General features: G+C 49.2%; 5 protein-coding genes and 1 long non-coding RNA gene across 10 annotated transcripts; 2 read left to right on the top strand and 4 right to left on the bottom strand.

Annotated features, from left to right (window-relative positions):
- Positions 1-319: 319 nt before the first annotated feature.
- Positions 320-3,707, bottom strand: LOC117834593 (pectin acetylesterase 8). 2 transcript variants are annotated; one of them, XR_011898615.1, is made up of 13 exons: positions 3,405-3,707; positions 3,167-3,288; positions 2,973-3,055; positions 2,745-2,874; positions 2,517-2,596; positions 2,337-2,423; positions 2,144-2,268; positions 1,918-1,978; positions 1,645-1,698; positions 1,477-1,554; positions 1,281-1,376; positions 1,041-1,186; positions 320-770 (listed from the first exon to the last, which is right to left on the bottom strand). XR_011898615.1 is itself a non-coding variant. In XM_034714139.2 (13 exons), the coding sequence occupies exons 2-13, from the start codon at positions 3,285-3,287 to the stop codon at positions 648-650; spliced, it is 1,194 nt and encodes a 397-aa protein (XP_034570030.1). In that variant the 5' UTR covers position 3,288; positions 3,405-3,683; the 3' UTR covers positions 320-647. The 2 variants fall into 2 exon arrangements, 1 of the variants encoding a protein (XP_034570030.1); XM_034714139.2 differs by having other exon boundaries at positions 1,271-1,376; positions 3,405-3,683.
- Positions 3,708-5,926: 2,219 nt separating this feature from the next.
- On the top strand, positions 5,927-6,310 carry LOC117834551 (uncharacterized). Its single transcript, XM_034714104.2, has one exon. The coding sequence runs from the start codon at positions 5,927-5,929 to the stop codon at positions 6,308-6,310; it is 384 nt and encodes a 127-aa protein (XP_034569995.2).
- A 243-nt stretch (positions 6,311-6,553) lies between these two features.
- LOC117834529 (pentatricopeptide repeat-containing protein OTP51, chloroplastic) lies at positions 6,554-9,463 on the bottom strand. Its single transcript, XM_034714088.2, has 2 exons — positions 8,805-9,463; positions 6,554-8,665 (listed from the first exon to the last, which is right to left on the bottom strand). The coding sequence occupies exons 1-2, from the start codon at positions 9,318-9,320 to the stop codon at positions 6,800-6,802; spliced, it is 2,382 nt and encodes a 793-aa protein (XP_034569979.1). The 5' UTR covers positions 9,321-9,463; the 3' UTR covers positions 6,554-6,799.
- Positions 9,464-9,692: 229 nt separating this feature from the next.
- Positions 9,693-11,920, bottom strand: LOC117834540 (3-dehydrosphinganine reductase TSC10B). Its single transcript, XM_034714097.2, has 3 exons — positions 11,015-11,920; positions 10,753-10,900; positions 9,693-10,228 (listed from the first exon to the last, which is right to left on the bottom strand). Exons 1-3 carry the CDS (start codon positions 11,543-11,545, stop codon positions 9,927-9,929), a joined length of 981 nt encoding a protein of 326 aa, XP_034569988.1. The 5' UTR covers positions 11,546-11,920; the 3' UTR covers positions 9,693-9,926.
- A 74-nt stretch (positions 11,921-11,994) lies between these two features.
- On the top strand, positions 11,995-16,092 carry LOC117834561 (uncharacterized). Of its 4 annotated transcripts, XR_004635747.2 has the most exons (4): positions 11,995-12,134; positions 13,834-14,396; positions 15,271-15,300; positions 15,878-16,092. It is a non-coding gene; the product is annotated as an uncharacterized lncRNA (long non-coding RNA). The 4 variants fall into 4 exon arrangements; XR_004635746.2 differs by having other exon boundaries at positions 13,834-13,858; positions 13,944-16,092; XR_004635745.2 differs by having other exon boundaries at positions 13,834-15,300.
- A 1,641-nt stretch (positions 16,093-17,733) lies between these two features.
- Positions 17,734-21,810, bottom strand: LOC117834521 (probable tocopherol O-methyltransferase, chloroplastic). The gene is made up of 6 exons (XM_034714082.2): positions 21,446-21,810; positions 19,382-19,551; positions 19,147-19,251; positions 18,474-18,677; positions 18,209-18,311; positions 17,734-18,036 (listed from the first exon to the last, which is right to left on the bottom strand). Exons 1-6 carry the CDS (start codon positions 21,792-21,794, stop codon positions 17,927-17,929), a joined length of 1,041 nt encoding a protein of 346 aa, XP_034569973.1. The 5' UTR covers positions 21,795-21,810; the 3' UTR covers positions 17,734-17,926.
- Between the last annotated feature and the right edge of the window lie 540 nt (positions 21,811-22,350).

Genomic DNA, 22,350 nt, shown 5'->3' with positions numbered 1-22,350 from the left:
ATTTGTAACAGTGCTGGGTGATCGGCATGCCGTTGAGGGAGGTCACCGGGTGGGAATAGCTCCTCAGGTAGTGCCGACGAGGTGTACCCGTCGAAAGCCATTTAGATAGGGTGATCTAGGTGAACATAGCAACTGCCACCTCAACAGTTATCATATACTCCCTCCGTTCCAAATTGTAGGTTGTTTTGGATATTTTAGGTGCATATCTAAATATAGTGTATATCTAGATGCATAATAATATCTATGAAGCTAGAAAAGCCAAAACAAACTATAATTTGGAACGGAAGGAGCAGAATCAGACCAGAGGCAAAGATTAATCTGTAGGAAGTGACATAATATTTCAACTGAAATAATCTGTGCCGCCTCACTTCGGAAGAGCCAATGTGGCTCCTACAGGTATCACAAGAAAATACAGTGCAGTGGAACATAGGAAACGGCTTCTATCCCTTGGACTGTACCTGCCGTTGGAAGCTGCATCTGGCTTCCGGCAGTCCGGCACCAGCCGCCAAGTTAAGCCTCCGGCGCCGGGTCTTATTCATGACAATCAATGGCTATCAACGCATTGCCCTATACCGCTAGCAATGCTGGAGCGTAAAATGTAGTAATAGCGTGATGAATGGCAGCACGAAGTGAGGCCGCTGTAATTGCTATGCATGCGATGGGTCATCGTGGATCCGGTTGTGGCAGGTCGAGTCACAGGGGTAAGGGCAGTCGATCTTCTGGAACGGGCTGCGGTCGAAGAACCAGTCGCCAACAGCGGCTGCTATTGTCTGCACAAGTGAGAAAAGCTCCATCAGATCGAGCATTGGACGTTGGGATGATGACACCAATAAGTAGTAGTGGGTCATCTAGCTGTAGTTCATTTTTTATCCCGCTTCCCTTGTTTTGAATTCCGAGTTAGTTCTTTTTGATGATTTTTGGGTAAGACCTGATGACCCAAGGTAAATTAAACTTGCATCACTAATCAGGCGCCTCTAGCTGTGAAAACACAATTTGATTCTATGGAAATGTGTAAGCTTCAGAGTTTGAGGGTGCATTACAGTGTTTCCAAGCATTGGGGAGTCAGATGAGAACCACAGCTCCTGGATCTCGGACTGGCAGTGCACGAAGCATGAGTTTATGAACAACCCTCTGGAGGTGGAGTTCCCTTGTTCGGCCACCGCCTTCAGAAAATCATCCCTGAATCCTGCACCGAACATTATAGCAATACAGACTGGTTAAGCATGGACTCGGAAGGCCTGTTGGAAAATACTGATGCAGTAGAACCAACCCTGCAGTACCCGAAGCTGTGCTGCAGAACACTGGTCTATGTCATGCTTACAGCTATGCCATGTACCACGACGATCAGCAACCCCTGGCACCAGAATGTTCCTTACCTGCAGCAAGAATGCTTATATGGTGGTAACGCCAAAAATGTTTGATGGGAATAGCAAAATATGCACATATTTACAGTTATGAAGGTCTTTGGATGATAACCTGCCAATAATCATACGCTGCATTGAGGATGAATAGAGGTGTCTGTATCTTTTTCACCTCGTTCGAGGGAAAAAAGCACTGCATTAAAATAATCAATTGTTTTAGTCCGTGAAATCTGTTATCTTCGCTACAGGTGCATTGTGGTGCTGCTTGCGATTTACATCTTACCACTCCTGGGGGTAAGATCGAAGTGCATGAAGATGGTAAATTCTTTGCTGACCCCTAAGCCATTTGAAAATAAACATAATCAGGTTCGGAAAAATGACTGAAATACTAGGTTAACATCGCATTCTGTAAAATGAAATTAACTATATTCTAGTTTATTTAAGCAGCTGAATTCAGGCATAGGAATCCTCTCATTATAACGCACTGGATGTGTTTCAGTTAGCCCCACATGATATTCATCAAGTACCAGTACAAATGGTAAGTAAAAGTGCATACATGTGTTGTAACCACATCGTTGAAAAAGGCAGCAATGTACCCCACTCCAGCAACATCTTTCCTATGAGCACAAAGATCAGATATGTTAGAAAAGCATTTCAACGTCCAGAAAGCCCATGTGAGGAATTTTATTTTGTTTTCCAGGCACCGGACTTTGTTCTGTTTTAATGGTGTGGTATTTCTTTTAGCTATGAACTGGCTACTAGTACAAGTACTATTGTCTTACTCATTGATGAAGAAACCAGCATCAGAAAGGCATTTAACTCTGGCACCCAGAGGTAGGAGGTCATGAAATCTGTCGCAGTGTAGTATGGAGGTTAAACCACCAGCAGAACAGCCTGAAATTAGAGCCTGACACAATTTAGTTAGTCTTGCAAACCCTTGTGATTGCTAAGAACTATGCTCATAAGAATTCATACGTTTTCAGCTTTGTCCATCCCTTTGGCAAGCAGGTCCTCCATGACAGCTTGCCATATCCTTGCACCTCTGTAGTGTAGCTTTGTTGTCTGAACAAAAGGAAAGAGAGGGAAAAACAACTAAGGCGGGGTGTTAAAGTAGTAGTCTACTAGATGCTATGAAAAACAGAAATATGAACTCACAGGATCCACTTCTTCGACATCACCGGTGAAAGATGAGCCATCACAGTACCGAACCTTGACCTTGTTCCAATTGTAAAAGTCTGGTTTCCATGATTGCACAAGCAGTTAGCATGTGAAGCTAAAGTCTAGGATTCTAGGCGGTCTGAATTGCTACAAAACGAAGATGACACAACAGTACGCAGAGCAATGTCTCCAACTCTCCATCGAGGAAATACCGAAACTCAGTACCTGGGTTGTAATCCGGGGTGTCGCTCAGGATTCCAGAGAAGGCAATCTGCGTCGCCATCTCCTTGGACGACCCCAGCCGTGTGCGCTTCCGCTGCAGGCAGGTCGTGACGTTGCTGCACCATCCTCCCCCCTATCAGCAATTGAGTGAAGTGAGCAGAATTGAACCGAACATTTTCCCAGAGGCAATAGTTGCTGAACTACAGATTCACCACTCTCCTAGCAACTGACCTCAAAATGAACCAGCCAGCTGTTCACGCCGGAGCCGGAACCGCGGGCGAGGTGATACGCCGGCGCGCTTCCATCCAGACACACTAGCAGCAACAAGCACATCAGGCGCACGCATCAAAGCACTTCGATCCTCATCGCACAGAACGAGAGAGGAGAGGAGGAAAGAATCGGTGAAGAAGAGGAGCTGCGCTCACCTGCTCCTTTGGCCACGGCGCTCTCCACATAGGTGATGTCCACGAGCAAGGCGTCCACCTTGACGAGCGCGCTCAGCGCGCAGCACCACCAGACGTAGTAGAGGCTCCTCCCGTTGGCCATCCTGAGGACGAGACGGACGGCCGCTGAGAACAGGTCGCGGGAACACGCAACCCAGGACGGAGAACCCAGTAACCAACCGCTGTGCTAGGTAGCCATGGAAACGAGACGGGAACGGACCTGGAAGCAGCTGCCGTCGCGCAGTATGCTCCTCCCCCCGGCCGTGCGGCGAGTCACGGGGTCGTGGGAGGGAGGGCAGGCCACGGGAGTGTATGGGGAGCCCAGCAGCCGCGATACCAAAGGTTCCTTGCTCTTTTTCGGGTTCTCCCCCACCGCGTGGGTGGCGCCAGTCGTGCCGAGCGCCGGCCCCCCCGCGTTTGGTATCCACGCCGAGGGCGGGGCGGCCTGCCCCCGCCTCTTTTGTGCCTTTCCTTCCCGGTGCCCTGGTGGGTGTCTCCGCAGCTATAGCGCGTGCATTGAGTGCGCGCGTACGCGACGCAACGATCCGGCCATCAATGGCTGCCGTTTGTGCTGTCTTGGGGAGGGGGTTCCAGCGGCAGCGCTGTACAGCACCGCAGATGCCATGGTGGCCTGGTGGGGGTGGTCCGGTGGTGAATTGAATGGCGGGGCTTCGAAAAAAAAGCTATGGTCATGCGCCGCCCTGCACGCCCGCCCGCCCGGCCGGCACTGTGCATAGGGTGCCGGGATGGGTGCACTCGGCAAAGGTCCGGTGGTGAAAGCGACGGGCATCGCACGCATACCGCATACGCGATCTCTGGAAGGAGGATCGGGGCTGGACTGGATGGCCTCTGCTGCTTCTGAATACTGCGGCGGCGGCTACCAGCAATTTCTCCTTTTCAAATAAAAATGTCAGGTGGCCGGCGGTGTTTTGCTGGAACCCGTCACGTCGTGCATCCTGGCTGCGGTGTATCCGATGTCTCGTGTCTCTCGACGAGGCCTTTGCAGCTACTGTATATACTCACTGGGGCATTGTGCTCAAGGTCGGTCTGCGACAGGAGGAGGAGGTGGTGGGCCGTGCTGTACTTCTCGGGTTACAAGAAAGTTTGGGCCATATTCGGTATACCCTGGAATTCGGCCCAGCCGTCCAGGAAGTTCTGAAAGACCAGGATGGAGAAAGACCCAGATATGGGGGCTGCTTGCTGCTTGGAGCTCGCCTCGCCTCCCCTCTTCTTGCTGGCACGGGCCACGACGCGGCGCGCGCGAGGGCCTGCATCGGAGGAGGAGGAAGAGGAGAGGGAGGCCGCGGCTGCCGGAGGTGCGCAAGCGAGCAAGAAGGCGGCGGCGGCAGAAAGGGGGCGCGGAGAGGCACGGCCACCACCGATTTGCATGGGCTCTCCCTCGCTTCCCTCGCGCAGCAGCGAGAGTGGGCTAGTGGGACAAAGAACGGGAGTGACCTCAGGTCAATTGCATTAAAATTTGGAGATCTTTTTGCAAAATTATTAAGAACAATTTCAAAGATGGCGGGTTGATTACGAAAAAGGTAAGAAACTTTTTTGCACAACAACCATGACGGTCGGAAGAAATAACCCCATTTTAATATTAGAAATTATAGACTAACGAAACAACCGCCAGATTTGCTCAAAACGAAAACAACAAGCGCCAGCACGAAAGAAAAGAGAAACAATGAAACATGCGTGCGCGCCGCGACGTCGAGCTGCCGTGGTCGGACGGGCCAGCGCCGCCCCTCGACGGCGGAGTGCCTCTGCTGGAAATGCCCTGAACGTAGTCCGAGAGCCTTTGAAGAGGTGACGGTCTCGTCTCGTCTGCTAGTCTTTTGTAGACTTGCACGTAGTAGTACTACTGACGGGGGAACACGCTGCAGTACTATTTTCGCTGCAGAAAGCGGTCCGATGCCTCCGCAGTCTGCACCCTGCCTGCAGGATTCCGCTGGCCGCGATCTGTCGTACCCACCCACGCATGTGACTCGCTGTACCCTCCCCCAATCTCATTCTCATCTCAAAAGAAGGGAAAAAAGAGAGAGGAAAAATCGTGCCGTCACCCGCAGAAACCAAGCACACCTCATCGTGACGAGCATCCCCTCGGGGACATGGTGAAAAGGCTCAAAAACGGCCGGGCGGCGCGTTCCAACTTCCAACTGACGGCGATGGAGACCGGCGGGCGGTCCGGTCAGGCGCGTTCGTTCGAGCGTGCGTGCACGTCATCGCTGTCGTGCGAAAACGCCAGACGGATGCATCGCATAGACCGCCGCCCCGACCCTGACTGGCTTTTCTGGCTGACTCCCCTGAGCCGTGCTGGACGAGAAGAGGTCACGGGTCAATTGTCGCGAGCTGACACGGCTGAAAAAGGTCGAAAAGAAATGCAAGTCGCGAGATCTCCCATCGGCATTCCATTCGAATCAACCATGCCGGAAGACCATGGGGGATCGAGGTCCGAGATGACGTGGCGCGCTGCACTGCCCGTGTGGACGGGGGCAAAGCCTTTCACACCCGGCGCGTCGTGTGAAACGGTGAATTTGGAGCGACGAGGAGGTCGGGAAGCGTCAGAGAGACGATGAAAAACCGACGGCCGCTGGTAGCTGCTGCTGCTGCTGCATGCAGGCCGCTGTCTGACCACTCCGGGCGCTGTCAGCGTGCGCGCCCCTTCCACATTCACCAGCACGTACGCGTTTCCTTTTTATGTCCTCGCGCCACACCTGGGCTGACGCCGCGCGGGGAGCAAACATGCAGAGCCAGGCCCCCGGGTCCGAACCGGGCCGAGCTCCGGCCAGGAGGAAGCAGAAACGACCGGCCGGCGACGACGACGAGCGGAGGATGATGCAGGCGCCGACGGCTGCCCTCCGTGGCCTGCTGCGGGGCTTCTTGGAGCAGCAGCTCCGCCTGGACTTGCAGCGCCACGAGATGATGGAGAGGCAGGCGCGGGAGCGGCTCTTCTTCGAGGAGCAGTGGCGGCGGTCGATGCAGCGGATGGAGCGGGAGCGGCTGATGCTGGAGCAGGCGTGGATGGAGCGCGAGGAGCAGAGGAGGGCGAGGGAGGAGGCCAGGGCCGAGAGGAGGGACGCGATCCTCACGAGCTTGCTCACCAGGCTCCTACATGGAGACCTGTAGCTTGTAGGAGGTAGGATTCCATTGGCAGACCATCAAGAGATTTAGGATAGGTTATAGCCGGCTAGGATTGCTTTGTTTCATTCATCTTTACATGGAAATAATCCTATGTGAGTGCAGGTGAATATGAATCAGTAGAATTGTTAGAGCTCTAGGGAATCAGGTAGTGGAATGTTAGAAAATGCTGTCGTAAGAGGCTTTCTGAAAAAGATGTATTTCCTGCTGGAAATGGAAACCAACAGCGGATGGACAGTAGAAACAGAACATACTCATCTGCAAATTGAAACATAAATCTTTCTGCCTAAAACTGTCTAGAGTACAACTCTACAACCCAGACGACCAGATGGATATGTGATAGATCAATCTGAGCGATTGCTGTTAGTAGGAAACCACGCATGAGCAATATACATCACAAGCTTCTAACCAAATTCGTAGACTTAAGATAATTTTGATGAACTCATAAATACCTGTGAACATACACTGTCCTTACCCTTAAGTTTCTGTATCATACCTCTGTGTATCATCCTCATAATCGGTATCACTATCTCGCGAGCCATCTGAACCGATTCTATGACTTTCCTGCATCGCAGAACCAGTAAAACTGTCCAATACATGAGGTTCAATTATTTTCCAGAACGAGTCAGCATTGCTTCCCTGGAAACCTATCCAAAAGAATCTCCCTTTCCTCTTCACTTTGCATGTTAAAGACTGCGTTTGCAAGGAATTCACGATTCTTTCAACGCCATCAATGTTCCCGCCACTGACCTTAAGAACAATATCACCTGATTTGAGTCTGAAGCCCCCAAACATGAACCAATATGCCAGAACACGTGGGGATAACCATCGATGGACAAGCTTTGGGAGAACTGGCTGGCCTTTCAGAAAGAACTGATCTGCAAAGAAACCAAAATGTGCATGGGGTATGGTTGAAAACTGATAAGGGATCTCACTGTCATCATTTAATGATCTGCATGCTGAAGGCAGCCATTCAATGAAACGTTCATGAATGTGTGCCCTTAGAACTGAATGAGCATTAGAATCTTCTTGGAACTTAAAGTTGACGATGTGAACTCCTTTCCGTGCATGAGATTCTATTTGAGTGCCTCCAAGTAGCAAACCGATCAAAATCTCACGCTGTTCTTCATCCAATTTCATGCTCACAGGTTTTGGTGGCTTGACAACTTTCTTGCTAATGAGGAGACCACTTTGAAGTTTTTCCAAAGAATCCACTGGTACATCATACTTCTTTTTACACATTAAATCATAAATGCCCTCAGCTTTCTTATAGTCCTCTGCAGAAAGATAGCCTCTAAGCATGATGTTGCAAGACTTGGCATTAGTACCTATCGTCCCATTTTTATGCATTTCACCAAAAATCTCCTCAGCCTTAGTGACATTTCCAATCCTCACCAGTGATTCCAGATAAATGGTGTACAATATTCTATTTGGACGACACCGACCAAGGCATTTTGTGAATGTCTGCTCCAATTTCTCATGCATATCCAGATCCAGATACAAATACATCAAGCTAAGAAAGGCTGGCATCAGATGTTTCATGTGGCTTTCAACAAACTCATCCATTAGTTTTTCTGCGGTCTCTCTCTCTCTAGCTTTTGCCATTATCTCAATTATCTTATGATATGATGCAACATTGGGAGGTACATTATGACCCTTCATTTCCTTGAACATTTCAAGGGATTTCATAGGCTCACCAGTCCGTGCATAAAGCTCCATTCGGCAGATATAAGCCTGAGCAGGGAGCTCACAATCACTCTGAAGAAGCCTATGCCATGTTGCCTCTGTTTCTTTAATATCACCTTCCTTGGAGAAGGCCCTCATCAGTGATACCAGCACATCAGTAGTCTCTTCAAACGCAGCTTGCTTCATCTCATCCCTAAGAGCTTTGATTCTGTCTCTATCAATGAAATCTTGGTAACTGTGAATCCAGATGAGCCCCACATAAACATCCTTGTGCACTGCAAGATTGCTCGTGACTATATTGTGATAGATGAACTCAGCCTGCCTGAGATTGTGCTTCGCAGTGCCTCCTGTCTTGCTCACAAGTGCACGGAACAATGAATTGTGTAGGCTAAGGCGAGGCTTGTAGCCACCCATCTGTATCATCTGGTTGTAGATGGTGCATGCCTCCTCAAGACATCGCCCCCCTGGCACGCTGAGATATGCAACGACCAATATATGGAAGGTGGACTCGGCAGGCACTCGGCCTTGCTTCACCATTGCATCGAACACCTCTCGGCACTTCTCAACCTTGCCTTCCCTGGCAAGACAATCGGCCACCCTTGTAGCTAGCGCAAAGTTGAAGCGATACCAGTGCTGCCGCACCATCCAGCTGTACACCTGAAAGGAATTACCGAATCATCCATATGTCAACCTACTATGAATTTACAACTACGGCAATTCATCGAACAGTTCGTGAGCAAGAAGGACTGAATAGGCAACGGGAGGGAGATAGCAGCTTGAAGGACTGCATACTGACCCGGAATGCGGCGTCGTTGTTGCGGATGCGGAGGCAGTGGACGGCGACGTAGGTGGCGTCGTCCTGGGTGATCCACTTGCGCTGGGCGTTGAGGATGCGGGTGAAGGTGGAGTGCTTGTAGGCGGGGAGCTCCTTGCAGAGCCAGGCGATCCTCGACCGCCGCCACTGCTCCGGCAGCTCCTCCAGCTCGAACACCTGCAGCTCGGGGGACTTCACTGCGTCCCTCTCGTCGGCCCCCGCCGCCCACGCCACACCCTGGAACAGGCCCGCCCCGGCCTCCTCCTCCACCTCCGCTTCCTCGTCCGCGTCGTCTCCATCCTCGTCGTCAGACTCCAGCACGAGGGCCTCCAGCGCTGACGCCGCCCTTGGACGCGACACGGCGAGGCGGCGCGGGAGAAGCGGCGGGGTGGCGAGCCGGACGGCGGGAGGAAAGGAAACGAAGGGGAGCGACAGGGCGAGAGGGCATCGCAGCGATGGGGATGGAGCGCCGCAGGCGCAGGGAGAGGCCGAGGCCATGAACGAATCGACGCCGAGCACCAGAAGCTCCGCTGCTCACCCAGTCACCGCTGCACGCAGCAGCCTAATCTTTCCGCGAGAGGAGGGAGTAAACCTTGGATTGGCCTCTCCAGGGGTCCGTGCAATCTCGTCCGTTACTCACCTTTTGGACGCTTCATATGAAATTTGGAACCGAGTCGGGTGTTTTTTTTTTTCCTCTGACAACTTTGAAACTACTGCCTGGCAGCCATGTAATTTACCCCAAAACATGCCAAATATTTAGGAAATTTAGATAACATGGTGAAAACATGACACTAAACTGCAGACTGGCAACATTCTTCCAAAACAGAGATTTGCACGAAAACAGCTCCCTATGTAAATGGGTCAAATCACTAATCCATGAAATTTGTGCCTTTATTGTGTTTTTTCCTGAAATGTGAAATATACATCGTACACAAGATCTCAAAGTCGACGAAGCAAAGATAAAAATGAGAAGCAGAACTACAGCTTCTCTGCATACCCACTACATTCAGATCAGGTGTTGCCAACAAGATGATTTATTTGACCTTTTAGCTCCCATGGACTCAAGAAAATTATGTCCATGTTTGTCATTTTGTATGTTTGTTCTTACTCGCGCTTCTTGTTCTTGGCATAGTAGCCCTCTATCGTAGAGAACCAATTCCACTGGAAACAAAGCGCTGCAAACCGCATGAGTCCAGCACCAATCACCTCTAGGAATGCCATTACCGGTGAACTCTGCGGGGATAAACCAGCAGTTGCTACGGCCAACATTGCACCCTCAAAGTTGCAGGGGACAATAAACTTCGCAGATTTGATGCCATCCAGAGCCTTCTTCGCAACATCATTGGCCTTCATTCCACCAGATGAACCCGCTATGATGTTCGTCAATTCTGGCCTCCTCTTATGCTCTGAAACCAGACAAAGAACATGGTCAGCATTCGGTAACAAAATGTGCAAAAGTGTCTTCAGAATTTGAGGGATGCCAAGTGTAGTGAAAATGTTCTCCCTTCTTCCCATTTTTGCTGGTGCACTTGCAAAAATGGTACTATTAAACATATACCCAATGAAGCAAATTAGAGAGTAATAGCAACACTTTTAGGCCTATGATTTTTAGTATAAGAATTTACAGGCAAGTGCAAGTGTAAAGGTAAACCAATCAATTGCTTCCAACAGGTGCTGAAGTGGGGGGTGGACAATATTTTCATCAGCATAATGCTCCGAAATTTTCAAGGTTGCCAAGTTGAAAAGTTTTCAGTATCAAATTGAACTCAGGCATTCGATGGCTTCACTTGTCTCAGTGTCAGGACCAATATGCATTGGCCAGTTCATAAGCACGGAGGAGAAAAGGGGGAGCGAGAGGAATTAAGAGGAGTCTCAGTGGCCAGTTCAAACAAAACCAATATGCATTGGCCAGTTCATAAGCAACACATACCCTCTTCCAAACCCGGAGTCTCAGTGTCAGGAGGGAAAATCAACGAGACATGAATGTTGTCGGTGATGACTTCATGCTGCAGCGCCTCTCCCAATCCACGAAGTGCAAATTTGCTCGCTGAATACGCAGTGTACCCATAGATACCAACCTGCAGCAAAGACATTTACCAACAAAGGGATAAATCTCCCAAGCACGCAGCATTACATCGAACACCTTAACTGCATGGTGAACGAAGCATCAGAAAATCAGGTGAAACATCCACCTGGCCAGCCTGCGAGGACATGATCGCGATTGACCCAGGGAGGCGCGTCTCGCGGGTGCGCGCCTTCATGGCGGGGAGCGCGGCCTTGATGAGGTGGAAGGTGCCCATGAGGTTGATGTCCACCATCCACTTGATCTCCTCCATGTCCTGCCTCTCGAGCTCCTGCGGCACGAACACGCCGTGGTTGCAGACCAGCACGTCGACGGGCCCGGCCTCCCGGAGCGCGCGCTCCACGGCGGCCGCGTCCCGCACGTCGGCGGCGTGGACGCCGACGTCGCCGCGACCGGAGTCGCGCTGGATGGCGGCGCGCGCCTCCTCGAGGCGGGCGAGGTTGCGGGCCAGGATGGAGACCCGCGCGCCCTCCCGCGCCGCGGCGGTGGCCATGGCGAGCCCGATGCCGCTGGACCCGCCCGTGATGAAGACGTGGCGGCCCTTGAGAGGGACGCGCGCCGCGCGGGGGCGCGCCAGGAAGGCGAGCGCGGCGAGGAGGCCGGCGGGCGTGAGCAGCAGGAGGAGGAGCGCCGCTGCCATGGCGACGGGAGGTCTGCTGGCTGGAGCTAGCGGCGAACCTGTGGGGGGCGGTGGTGGAGTGCGGGGCCGGATCGGGGTGGCGGAGTTAAGAAGGGGACGGGGCGGCCGTCGGAGTGGACCGGGCGGGATGCGCGAGGGAACGGGAACACGAGGTGGTCAGATCTGGGAAGGACGGCGAGCTGGCGAGGCCGTGGCGTTGAAAGGAGGGAGCAGAGCACACTCGTCTGGACTCTGGGCGGTCGCGCCTGTCGGGTTGGAGGAGGTCTGGTCGTGGTCGACGAACCGTACGCGAGGGCCGTCCGGCGGGGAACGGCAGATCTGAGGCTGTGACCGATGACGATGGCGGGGGGTTGACGAGAATTCTAGTCACGGCCGGGCGGCGGTCTATAATGGATGGGATTTTTCATCATTAGACAGAAAAAATTGATATAGCTAAACACTCAGTCTTGGGGTCAGTGGAGGCAAGATTGAAGGAGGCGGGCGCGTCAGAGACAAGGCTGAGCCACCCACGCGACGCCTGCCCCTTTCTTCGTCGTCGGTGGTGCCTGGGAGTGTTGCCGCCGTCCTCGAGGACCCGCGAGAGACCACGGTGAGCCCAAGAAATTCCTGACCCCCTGTAGATGTTGTGTTGGTTATTCTGTACTTCAATCGAGGTGGATCAGGTAGCGGTAATGGCCATTTTAGGGGCTCGACGATTTGTGGCTTCAGCTAGTGGCAGTGCCTGTTTATGGTTCGATTCATGCTCAATTTTAGTGTTCACTGCTCAGTTTCAGTTGGAGCTCAATGATTGGGGGCATCAGGTAGTGGTAATGGCTGTTCATAGTTTGATTCGTGCTCTGTTTGGTTGGGATTTGTCGATTGATGTGCATTAATCGATTTTGGGGGTTACTGGTAGGTTGTGTTGGGTACTTGGGTTATTTTGTTGAATTAGGTTCGATCTGTGCTCTGTTGCTTCATAACTGTAGCTGATTAGTAGGGGTGGAGAAGAGATGGTATTCATATCTCGGTATCAGGTGTGTGTGTGTGTGTATGTGTGTGTGCGGTGCGCGCGCGCGCACTGAACTAATCGCAGAGAAGCTCTGATCCATGTTTGGAAGGGTAAATCTGATTGCATTTTTGCCTTGTCATCACTATCCAGCCTATATCCAAATATGATCAGAACTGCACCTAGTGTACTAGGGTCTCCTTTGTGCCCAATTGCGATTCGGTTTCCTAATTTGTAGTCTTTTATTGTGCTATTTTGAGCTTGGTTGGGGCTTTTTGGTCCCTTGCCGTTCGATTTGAGCTCACTAGGGTTCCATGTTCGGGATTTGTTGTCTGCTTATGTCCAATTTGTTCTCGATTGGGTTTTTCATTTGTGGTGATTATGGCAAAATCTTGTGTCAATGTGGTACCAGAGTGTGGTGTGTGAGCTCTCTATAGCATTGTACATTCAAAGTGTTACATTAGTTGTGTATGGGGTGCAAGGGATGAAAGGAGTGAACTGCCCCTCCCCATAATGTGTCTGACACTGCCTTGCATACCCACCCTGGGAGGAATCAACTAATACTTGTTAAGTCCAAATGAATTAGTGTATGACAATTAATACAAGCAAGGTTCCAGGCTGTCCTTTGACTTCCAGTTTGTAGTTAATTTAAGTTTAATAAAAAATAAAATCACACATAACTTGTACCAGAATTACATCCTAATGTAATACTGTAATTATTTTTTATTTAACTATTTATTTTGTAATCATGCATGACCGGAACAGATTTTGAGACACAAGTTGTATAGCTTCTTGGTTACATGTCATCTGTAGCAAACTTATCACCATGGTCAATATTTTCTTGTCTAGGTCAGAAGAAAATTATGGCTTTTTTGGCTAACTTTTCACCCGATTTGTCAAAGGGATTGGATTGGTGACTTTTGATTTGTCTCTAAGCATTTTTGTGTATACTGAGTTGTTAATAATGTAGTAAGATGACAACAATTTAATTTCTCCCTAAAACTTTTCTTGTTTGTCTCAGGATGTTTAAACATTAGCCTTATTTTATACAAAATGAGTTTCACTTTAGTTTGAGTTTCATTGATTTTGTTTTCTTTGTTCTTTGAGATTTTGTGTAAAGTATTAAAGTGAGTTCCACATTCATATGTTTTGTAGGCAATTTCTGTAGTCAGATCTGATGGTCAGTTGCTCTATGAGATCATCTGTCATCTGTGTCATGCTAATGAATCAAAGAATACATTTAGTGCATTTTTCATAAAGCTGTTGTATTGACCAATCCTTGTTTTGCTTTTTGTGTGTGCAGGCTCATAGATGCTAGAGTTGCGGAGGTGGAGAGGCATCGAATTGTCAAAAGCATGCTTTGTAACAAGATGGGTTTGCAGAGTGGTGTTAACCTTGTATTTTGTTTTGCAGTTGGTGATTTCAACCACCTTATCTCTGCAACCATGAGTGGTGTTACATGCTGCCTTCGCTTTCCTGGTAAGCTGAATTCTGACCTCCGAAAGCTTGCAGTCAACCTGATCTCCTTCCCACGTCTCCACTTCATGGTCTAATTCGCTCAACTGACCTCATGGGGCTCCCAGCAGTACCGTGCCCTCACTGGCCAGAGCTGACCTCATGGGACTCCAAGAAAGCAGTTAACAGGTTTAATTGTGGGATTTACCTATTGATTTTGTGGCTCGTTACTATTCAACTTTTCCTTTTTCTGTTGTTTGTGTCCAACATGCGGTATTATAGGTTAGATTCATGTTCCGCTTCTGTTCAGTTTTTGGTATGTTGGTCTACTGGCAGGTTGTACATGGCACAGTGGATGGTAGTTCTATTTGTGGAGGAGCACAGCCTAATCTAACTTACAAGGCGATTAAGGTTTATAACCCTGCATTGTCTAGCCGCCTTCTAACTTTAAATCTTTTTATGTACTCTTATTTTGTGAATACAACAGGTTTTGTGTGTAAGTTTCATAGAAATTTGAGTTTATTTGCCTCTAGTTCAGGACTATAGTGTTGTCAAGTTGTGCTTGTAAGTTGTAAAGTTTATAGATCATCCAAATTATTCCTTGACTTCATTGTAGTTCAAAAAGAATTGCTATCCTTATGCTGTCAGCTTTCACCCATAGGGTTCACATTGAAAATTTCTAAGATTGTGCATGACCATGGGGGATTCCTTCATTTGTTCCTTGTTTCGATCCCCTCTTCATGATATCATCTCTATTTTTTTAGCTTCTAATTTCACATAGATCTCATTTCCATTACATACAATCATTAAAGGTATTTATAAACTTGCATAGTGCCAAAAAAAATAAAAATGAGTTTACTAGTTTCTGCCCACTTTTGTGTATGTCATCCGTATAATGAAAGGAGCTAAGCTTGTGATGTGCTCTGAAAATCATTTTTTATGCGCATGCCATGCTTATTATGCTGTTCTCAGTTTGTTTAGGTAGACTTTTTTATATTTCTGGTTAATGAAACGAGCTAAGCTTGTGGTGTGCTCTGAAACTGTAAATAAGTAACATCTCACTTGAGAATTGTTATTTTCAAAGTTTTCTTAAATTTTAGGTAGCATCTAACTTTATATGTGTTGCCTGTTTTACACTAAAAATATTCAATAAGATCAAGCTCTGTATCTGTATGTTCAGAGATAGTATTTGTATCTCCCATATTGATCTCATGTATTTCCTTTTCACACAAGTCTCATATCCTCTTTATTTTTGTTGTCCACCTATATGTACCTCCAATTGCAGTCCTACTACGAAAACTTCCAGTAATATGAGGTATTATAATTTTTGTAATTTTATAGTGTAAGTTCAGACATGTTTATCTCTATTTTCAGTATACAGCAACTACAATGGTGGCAAGGAAGAAACATGTTTAGAATTTTTGAAAAAAAAAACAGCTACAAAATAACTTTGTTTGAAACGTTGTCTTTGTGTCCTTTCGCCTGTGAAATGTTATAGCTGCAAAATGTATAACCTTCTATCTTGTTGGGTCCAGACTGTACAACTTTTTGCATTTCCATGATTTGTCTATTGTTATGGATGGTGACCAGGACATTAATTATAGTACGCAATAATGATGGTTTTCGTATTTCTACTGCTGTGGCGTCTTAAGGGCAATCTTGGCCTTATGAACCAAACAAACAAAAATTTTACCCATTTTGAATTACTTCTAGCTCCAAGCAATTCCAGTAAAGACTAGGTTATTCTTTTGTCAATGGACTACAGAACTATCTGAGCTCATAACTTATCTTCTGCACTGTGCAATTCTTCTAGCGTTGTGTATGTTTTGACATTTTGTTTGTTGTGTTCTAAGTCACTGAATATGTAATGTTATTCTAATATTTTTTATCAGGTGGATTTCTATTCGAAAATGGAGGGTCCTGAAAGCATTGGTCTTCATCGAAGTCTTCTAATAATGTCTTGGTATCTGTTATTTCCATATGCGTGTATGTGAAATGTTGTAAATGTTTTATGTCAAAAATGTGGGTAAAAATTGGACAGACGGTTAGCCCAGGCTGTTATGTTTTCTAAGTTTCAGAAAAATATACCGGTAGACAGTTAGCTGAACCGTTATGTGATATACAGTCAGCTGGGCCTATTATTGGGCTGAAAGTGTGGTACAGACAGCAACAAAAATAGTGTACAGGCCCAACCAAGCTTAAAGGGTCAGCAACAAACAAACAACAAACCCGTTATCACCTGTTGGGCGTAAAATTGAAAAGTGCAGACCCCAAAACAGCTTGTTTCAAAGGGGAAAAAGTAAGACTGATCTGAGCGGTTGACCAACAAACCGACGGATGAAACAGGTAACTGACGGGCCGTCACATCGGATGTTTGGACACTAATTAGGAGTATTAAATCTAGACTAATTATAAAACTAATTACACGACCCCTATGCTAATCGCGAGACGAATCTATTAAGCCTAATTAGTCCATAACTTGACAATGTGGTACTACAGTAACCATTCGCTAATGATGAATTAATTAGGCTCAATAGATTCGTCTCGTGATTTAGCCTAGGGGTTCTGCTATTAATTTTGTAATTAGCTCATATTTAGTTCTCCTAATTAGCATCCGAACATTGGATCCAATGTGAATTGGTTAAAGTTCAGCTCCCGAACACCCAAGCAAACCGTCAGTCACCTGACGCGGAGACAGTCCCTAAATAAAAATCCCTCTTGCCAGACTGCCCTGCATCCTGGCTGCGTCAATTGCTTCTGTAGTTTGCCTGCCTGCGTGCCACACTTTTGGCCTGCTGCGAGGTGAGTGCAGCATTGCTTCATTGCTTGCCCGTCGCCCGCTGCAGGCTGCAGCACCTGTCCATTCTTTGCACGCCGATCGATGCAAAAACGAAAGACAGCAAGCACAAGCAATAAACCTGAGAAAATAGGGAGGAATTCTTCTCACTATGCCCGATGGGGATGGAATTGGAACTGGGACACGCCAAATCGCCCGGGGCTCATCCTGATTGAGAAGTAAATTGTCTGAGTGAGGGCGGCACCATAGGATCAACCTGGCGCGTCTTGTTCAGGAGTAAGAAGAACTCCAGGAGGAGGATAGGATCACGGCAATCCAAGAAGCACTTATAGGATTTTTTATGGATAAGGTGGTTAATTTTCAAGGAGAATTTCATTATAATGGACATTCACTTGTCCAAAAGAGGAGATTATGGTTGGGATCCTAAGAATTAAGAGAACAAATTATTATGTATATACTATTAATTGTATATAAACTACTTCCATGTAATATACTAATAATTTTATATATATCTTAATTATAATTATTACTATACCTATACTATCATGAAATACACGCAATATGAGCGTGTACGTATAAGCAGTGTTAAGTATAAGCAGTGTTAAGGATGTATCGCGGGGCTCAGGCGCTCAACCATGCGAAGCCCGCATGCACCAACCCTGGGCGCCTTCGCGCCGTTTCAACTTGGCTCACAATCTCACATGCTGCCCATAGCCGAAAACGCAAGCCCTCGCAAGTCGGTGACGGGCGGAGATTGGGCACGGCGCTCTGCCGCGCAGGGCAGGTCACCGCGCGCCATAGAGTGGGGGACTCCAGACTGGGCGCTTTCTCCCGCGAGGGACGGCCATTGGCACGTCGAGCTTAGCTGACGGGTGGCTGTGTTCAATTCAGAGAGTACACTGCCACTTCCGGAGGGAGGACCCAATGGAGACGCCAATCTTGGCAACGACAGGCACGTGGAAGCGTGAACTTGAAATATATCGACGAGTGTTGGAAAAATTATTTGACACGGGCTGATGGGCACAAAGTCGTAGGTCTGTCGATTCTCGTACACGGTAAGTAGACGTCGACGGGGCGGCTTCTTGCTCGTCAGAGATCTGCGTTATAGCACTGAACATAGCCGCCGCGACAGTAGCTTGTCCTCCTACGCTGCTCCGGGCTTACGACAGGTGATGACGGTGAACTTGATCAGCCCCTTCTTGTAGCCCTGGATCATCAGCGGCATCACCATCGCCCCTCTTATCGTCTTCCATCCTTCACACAGAGGCAAAATTCAATGCCAAACACAATTCAGATCCCAATCGGTTTAAGGTATTAGGTGCAGTCCATGCTCAGTAACAGTTTCAGATCCCAATCGGGTTCAAGATATTTGGTGCAGTCCATGCTCAGTAACAGAACCGTAAGAAGGTGAGCTGAGTGAGCATACCGCTTGTTAGGAGGGAGGTGATGCCTTTCCATGTCAGTGCTGATTTTATCACGGCCGGCCAGAATGGGGCCACGTTCTCTGACCAATCAGCTGTCTTGATACCCTGACACCACACCCAACAACAAAATAAGCAAAATATGCTATAAACCAAATTGCCAAATTGGAGTGGTCCAGGGGAGTAGGTAGATCAAGATTTGTCAGGATGATATTAGAGACAGACTTGTATGCTACCTAAAATCCAAATAGAACGGGGAAAGACTCTTACCTCCAGAGACAGCGACTTGGCAATGCTCACATAGTCTGAAGGTGAACACCAGTCCGGTAGGTAGTATGCGTCGCAAATCCTCTTGAGGAGGCTCACTTCATCGGGTTTCAGCGAGGTTTCAGATGGCTCGAGGTTCCTATGGCACCATGTCACGATGATTATGGTCCCTCCAGGAGCCGCCACGCGTGCCAGCTCACTAACAAACTAATACAATACAAGAGTCCGGTAAGAGTTCAAGGAAAACACAGAAATTCACTTGTAATAGTATATGGAGAAAATAATTCAAACTCTCCAAGAGTAGGTTGGGATTCAGTGTTTCTCCTTTGGGATTAGATTTGAAATAATTCGATGTTTGCTGTACTACCTATACCCTCACTGGTCTAATTATGGTTCCTGTTGTTTGACAGTAATAGCTGAACAAAACAGCACTAGAACACTAGTTCCAGCTTTTCAGCACATGCCGGCGATCATTTATGTGATGTCAGCAGATTGTAGATTTTCTGAAGAGTGTAATCCCATGTTCTTTGGATTTTTTTTTGTTCAACTGTAACAAACTTATGTAACGTTTTCCTCAAATGGATGCATGGCCACCCATTCGGTTGCACAACAACTTGATAGCAAATCTCCAAATGTTCTATATCTGTAGTGACCCACGCTGAATAAGAAAGGTTACCTTCCTTTTGTCTGGCATGTGCTCGCCACTCTCCATGGACCATACAAGATCAAACTGCCCATCATGGAACGGTTGCTCCAAAGCATCAGCAACTTGCAGAGAAACCTGCCCCACCAAACCGGGTTGAAAGCAGACGTTAAATCGTCGGCTGATATTAGAATCACTGAATTACCGTGGCTAGCTACTTCACCGATCGAAATCAATTTGCTAGATAAGAAGTAGCAGCAGAGAGCACCTGGTCCGACAACCCCTGCGCAGCAGCGAGAGCGTTCCCTCTTTCAGCTTGAACAGGGCTCAACGTGATGCCCTTGCACTGCGCCCCGTATTTCTTGGCCAAGTACCTTGAGCTACCACCAATTCCACATCCTACATCGACTATCGTTTTGGGTTTCTTCTCCGGATCATCTGCACGCGAAAATCAAACATGGAAACCATGTCGTTTCAAAGAAAAAAACATGGAAATCATGAAGTCTACAGTGCCCTCGCTTAAGCAGGCAGCAGGTCATATCATGTCACTGTTCCTGGAAATGCCTGGAAATGGTGAAAGAGCATACTCCACATGCGTACTCGTAGGATTGAACAAATTTGCCCTTATCGTGAGTGGCTCCCCAAGTCCGAGGTGCCGTGCGGAGACTGGCCAGTGAGCAGAACCACCCGGAGCAAACAGAAAGGCAAGAAAACAAACACACTGAGCAGACCCGTGGCGCCTGCCGGTTCTTTTCTTTTGCGGCGCTGCTAGCGGCCGTCGCAACATTCAACGTAAATATCCGTAACATTGAATACATAACATTGCAACGTTGCAAAAATATGTGAAAAATATAGTGCAACGTAAATATCGTATTCTAAAGGAAAGAAATTCCCGCGACAACATCGAATGTCTGTTTCATGCAACATTTCTCAACTATATGATAGGTTGAGCTTCAGCACGGTGAAACACTAAAATACAAAAGTTGCAACATGAAACATCAACAGATGAAACATCAAAACTCAACTGTTGCACCATTTATACCGCACACCTCTATAGTATTTTGCAACATCCAAAAAATTCTACGCAACATCATGGGGTACCTAATGCAACATGGAGTCGAGAGCGCAAAGTTCGCCTCATGCGCCGCTCGTGCGGGGCTCGCTGCCCCGGATTTCCCGCCGCCGGCCTCGCACACTGCCTCCCTGGATTTCTTGCTGTTAGTTTCGCCCTCTGTCAGCCTCGCGCGCCATCACCCCGGATCTCCCGCCGCCCGTCGGAGGCGATAGGGCGGTCAGCCGGCTATGGATAGGCTGCGAAGTCACCGGACCTTAACTTGGCACATCAAGGAAGGAGAGGGGAAGGGAGCCAGGGAGGTGGACTGCCATGACCTCCGTACCGTCATGGTGCACTTGCGAAGAGGATGGGAAGAAACCGGCTGAATCCGGCTGAATGGATAAGAACGTCTGGTGTTGGGTAGTCTTGTGGATGGGAGAGAGGCCATGTTGCTTGAAAATAATTAGCCACAAGTGTGGACGTGTGGGCAGGCAGGGTAACTGGGCGTCCACGGTAGAACCGTCCGACGACTCGCACTCACGTCGGACGCATGATCCGAAGCATTACCGTTTCTTTTATTTAAATCGCACACAAAAGGCAGGGATTGGCCGGCCGGTTCTATAGATGTCCATGCAGCCCGCGCCCGCTAGCCCAGCACGAAGCCCTTTTTTCTCTCGAACCTAGCTCAGGCCGGCCCGAAGTTCTTCGGATCCATGACCCGGTAGCTCGTGTCAGGCGTGGGCCGCCACCTGGCCCGCCACGATTTTTTCCAGTTCGAGATGGCCCGTTAACTCCTTCAATCTTACCCTGTCTCAGAATCCCACCCACACGAACGCCTCCCCGGCTCCCCTGCCATCCTCCCGAGTCCCGACCTCCCCTTCCCCTCCAGCCCTCCGCCTCCCCTCCATCCTCCCCTTCCTCTCCGGCCTCCGTCCCCCCGCCTCCCCTACGGCCTCCGGCGGCCACCTCCCCTCCGGCCTCCGGCAGCCGCCTCCCCTCCAAGCTCCAGGATCCGCCTCCCCTACGGCCTCCCTCCGGCGACGGCAAGCTTGGTGGCTGCCATGGCGAGGGGCGAGCGGGCGGCGCCGGCGCCGGCGCGCAGGGAGTATGCCGGGACCACCGCAACACCTCTCCTCCCCTCCGCTGCCGCCACCGCTCCACCTCTCCTCCCCTCCGCCGCCGGCCCGGTTCCAATCAATCGATTTAGAGATAACCCGGGTGGTCACAAGCGTACGGCCAGGATGCGGGGCGTGGACTGGAGCACTGGACTGGACGCACCTGGGACGTCGGCGAAGGCGAGCGCCTCCTCGATCATGCGGATCTGGGCGCGGCGGTGGTCGGCCATGGACGCCGCCTCGCCCGAGTCGTAGAAGCCGTGGTGCATGTGGTCGCCCCAGATGCTCTCCCAGACCCCCGACGACTCGTCGTACAGCCCCGCGATTCCCTCCTTCAGGCCTTGCGGCGCCGGCGCGGGGGCCTGCTGGGCCGTCGACGAGGCCATCAGGCGCGGCAGGCGGCGGCGCGGGGCACGCGAAGGGGCGCGGTGGTGGCGGCCGCGGCCGCGGCGGCGGGATGCGGCAGAGCTCGTGGAAGGGAGGGCCGAGTGGAGCAGCGCCGCGTGAGCCATTCGCGGCGGTATTTAAAGGAGGCGGAGGCGAGGCAGGTGTGGCGGCTGAGAGCGCTCTACCCTCCTAATACTATAAAAAGTGTGTGAGGAACAAAAGAAGTGAAACTGCTAGTGCCACCGCCACCGCCACGTCCCCCGACGGGATGGGAGGACAGAGGACCATCCGGGCTGCTACGGTAGTGATTGTGATGCAGGTGGGGATTACAAGATCAAGTGAGAGAGAGAGAGAGAGAGAGACAGGTGAGGCAGAAGAGCGTCGTGCCTTCCAAAAAATCAACCAGCGAGACCCGCAAAATGAAGAACAATCAGCCTAGGCTTGGACCAAAATCACCTCGCATGCACGGCCCAAAGTAAGAGACCTGACCCTAGAAGCCCAGACCCAGCATGATTTCTTTTTTTTTGTCTAAAAGGTAAAAGGCCGCGCTTCCATTTTCTCTCTTGTTTCCTTTTGTGTTTTTGCTAGAACTTACATTTCATGGTATCAAGGACACTCTGTAATTTTAAATAATGAATTCTATACTTTGTAAACATAGTTTAAAATAGTAAAATATTTTTT

Source organism: Setaria viridis, chromosome 1, assembly GCF_005286985.2.
Source record: "Setaria viridis chromosome 1, Setaria_viridis_v4.0, whole genome shotgun sequence".
Lineage (NCBI taxonomy): Eukaryota > Viridiplantae > Streptophyta > Magnoliopsida > Poales > Poaceae > Setaria > Setaria viridis.
Note: the sequence above shows the minus strand (reverse complement) of the source record. Positions and strands in the feature narration are given on the sequence as shown.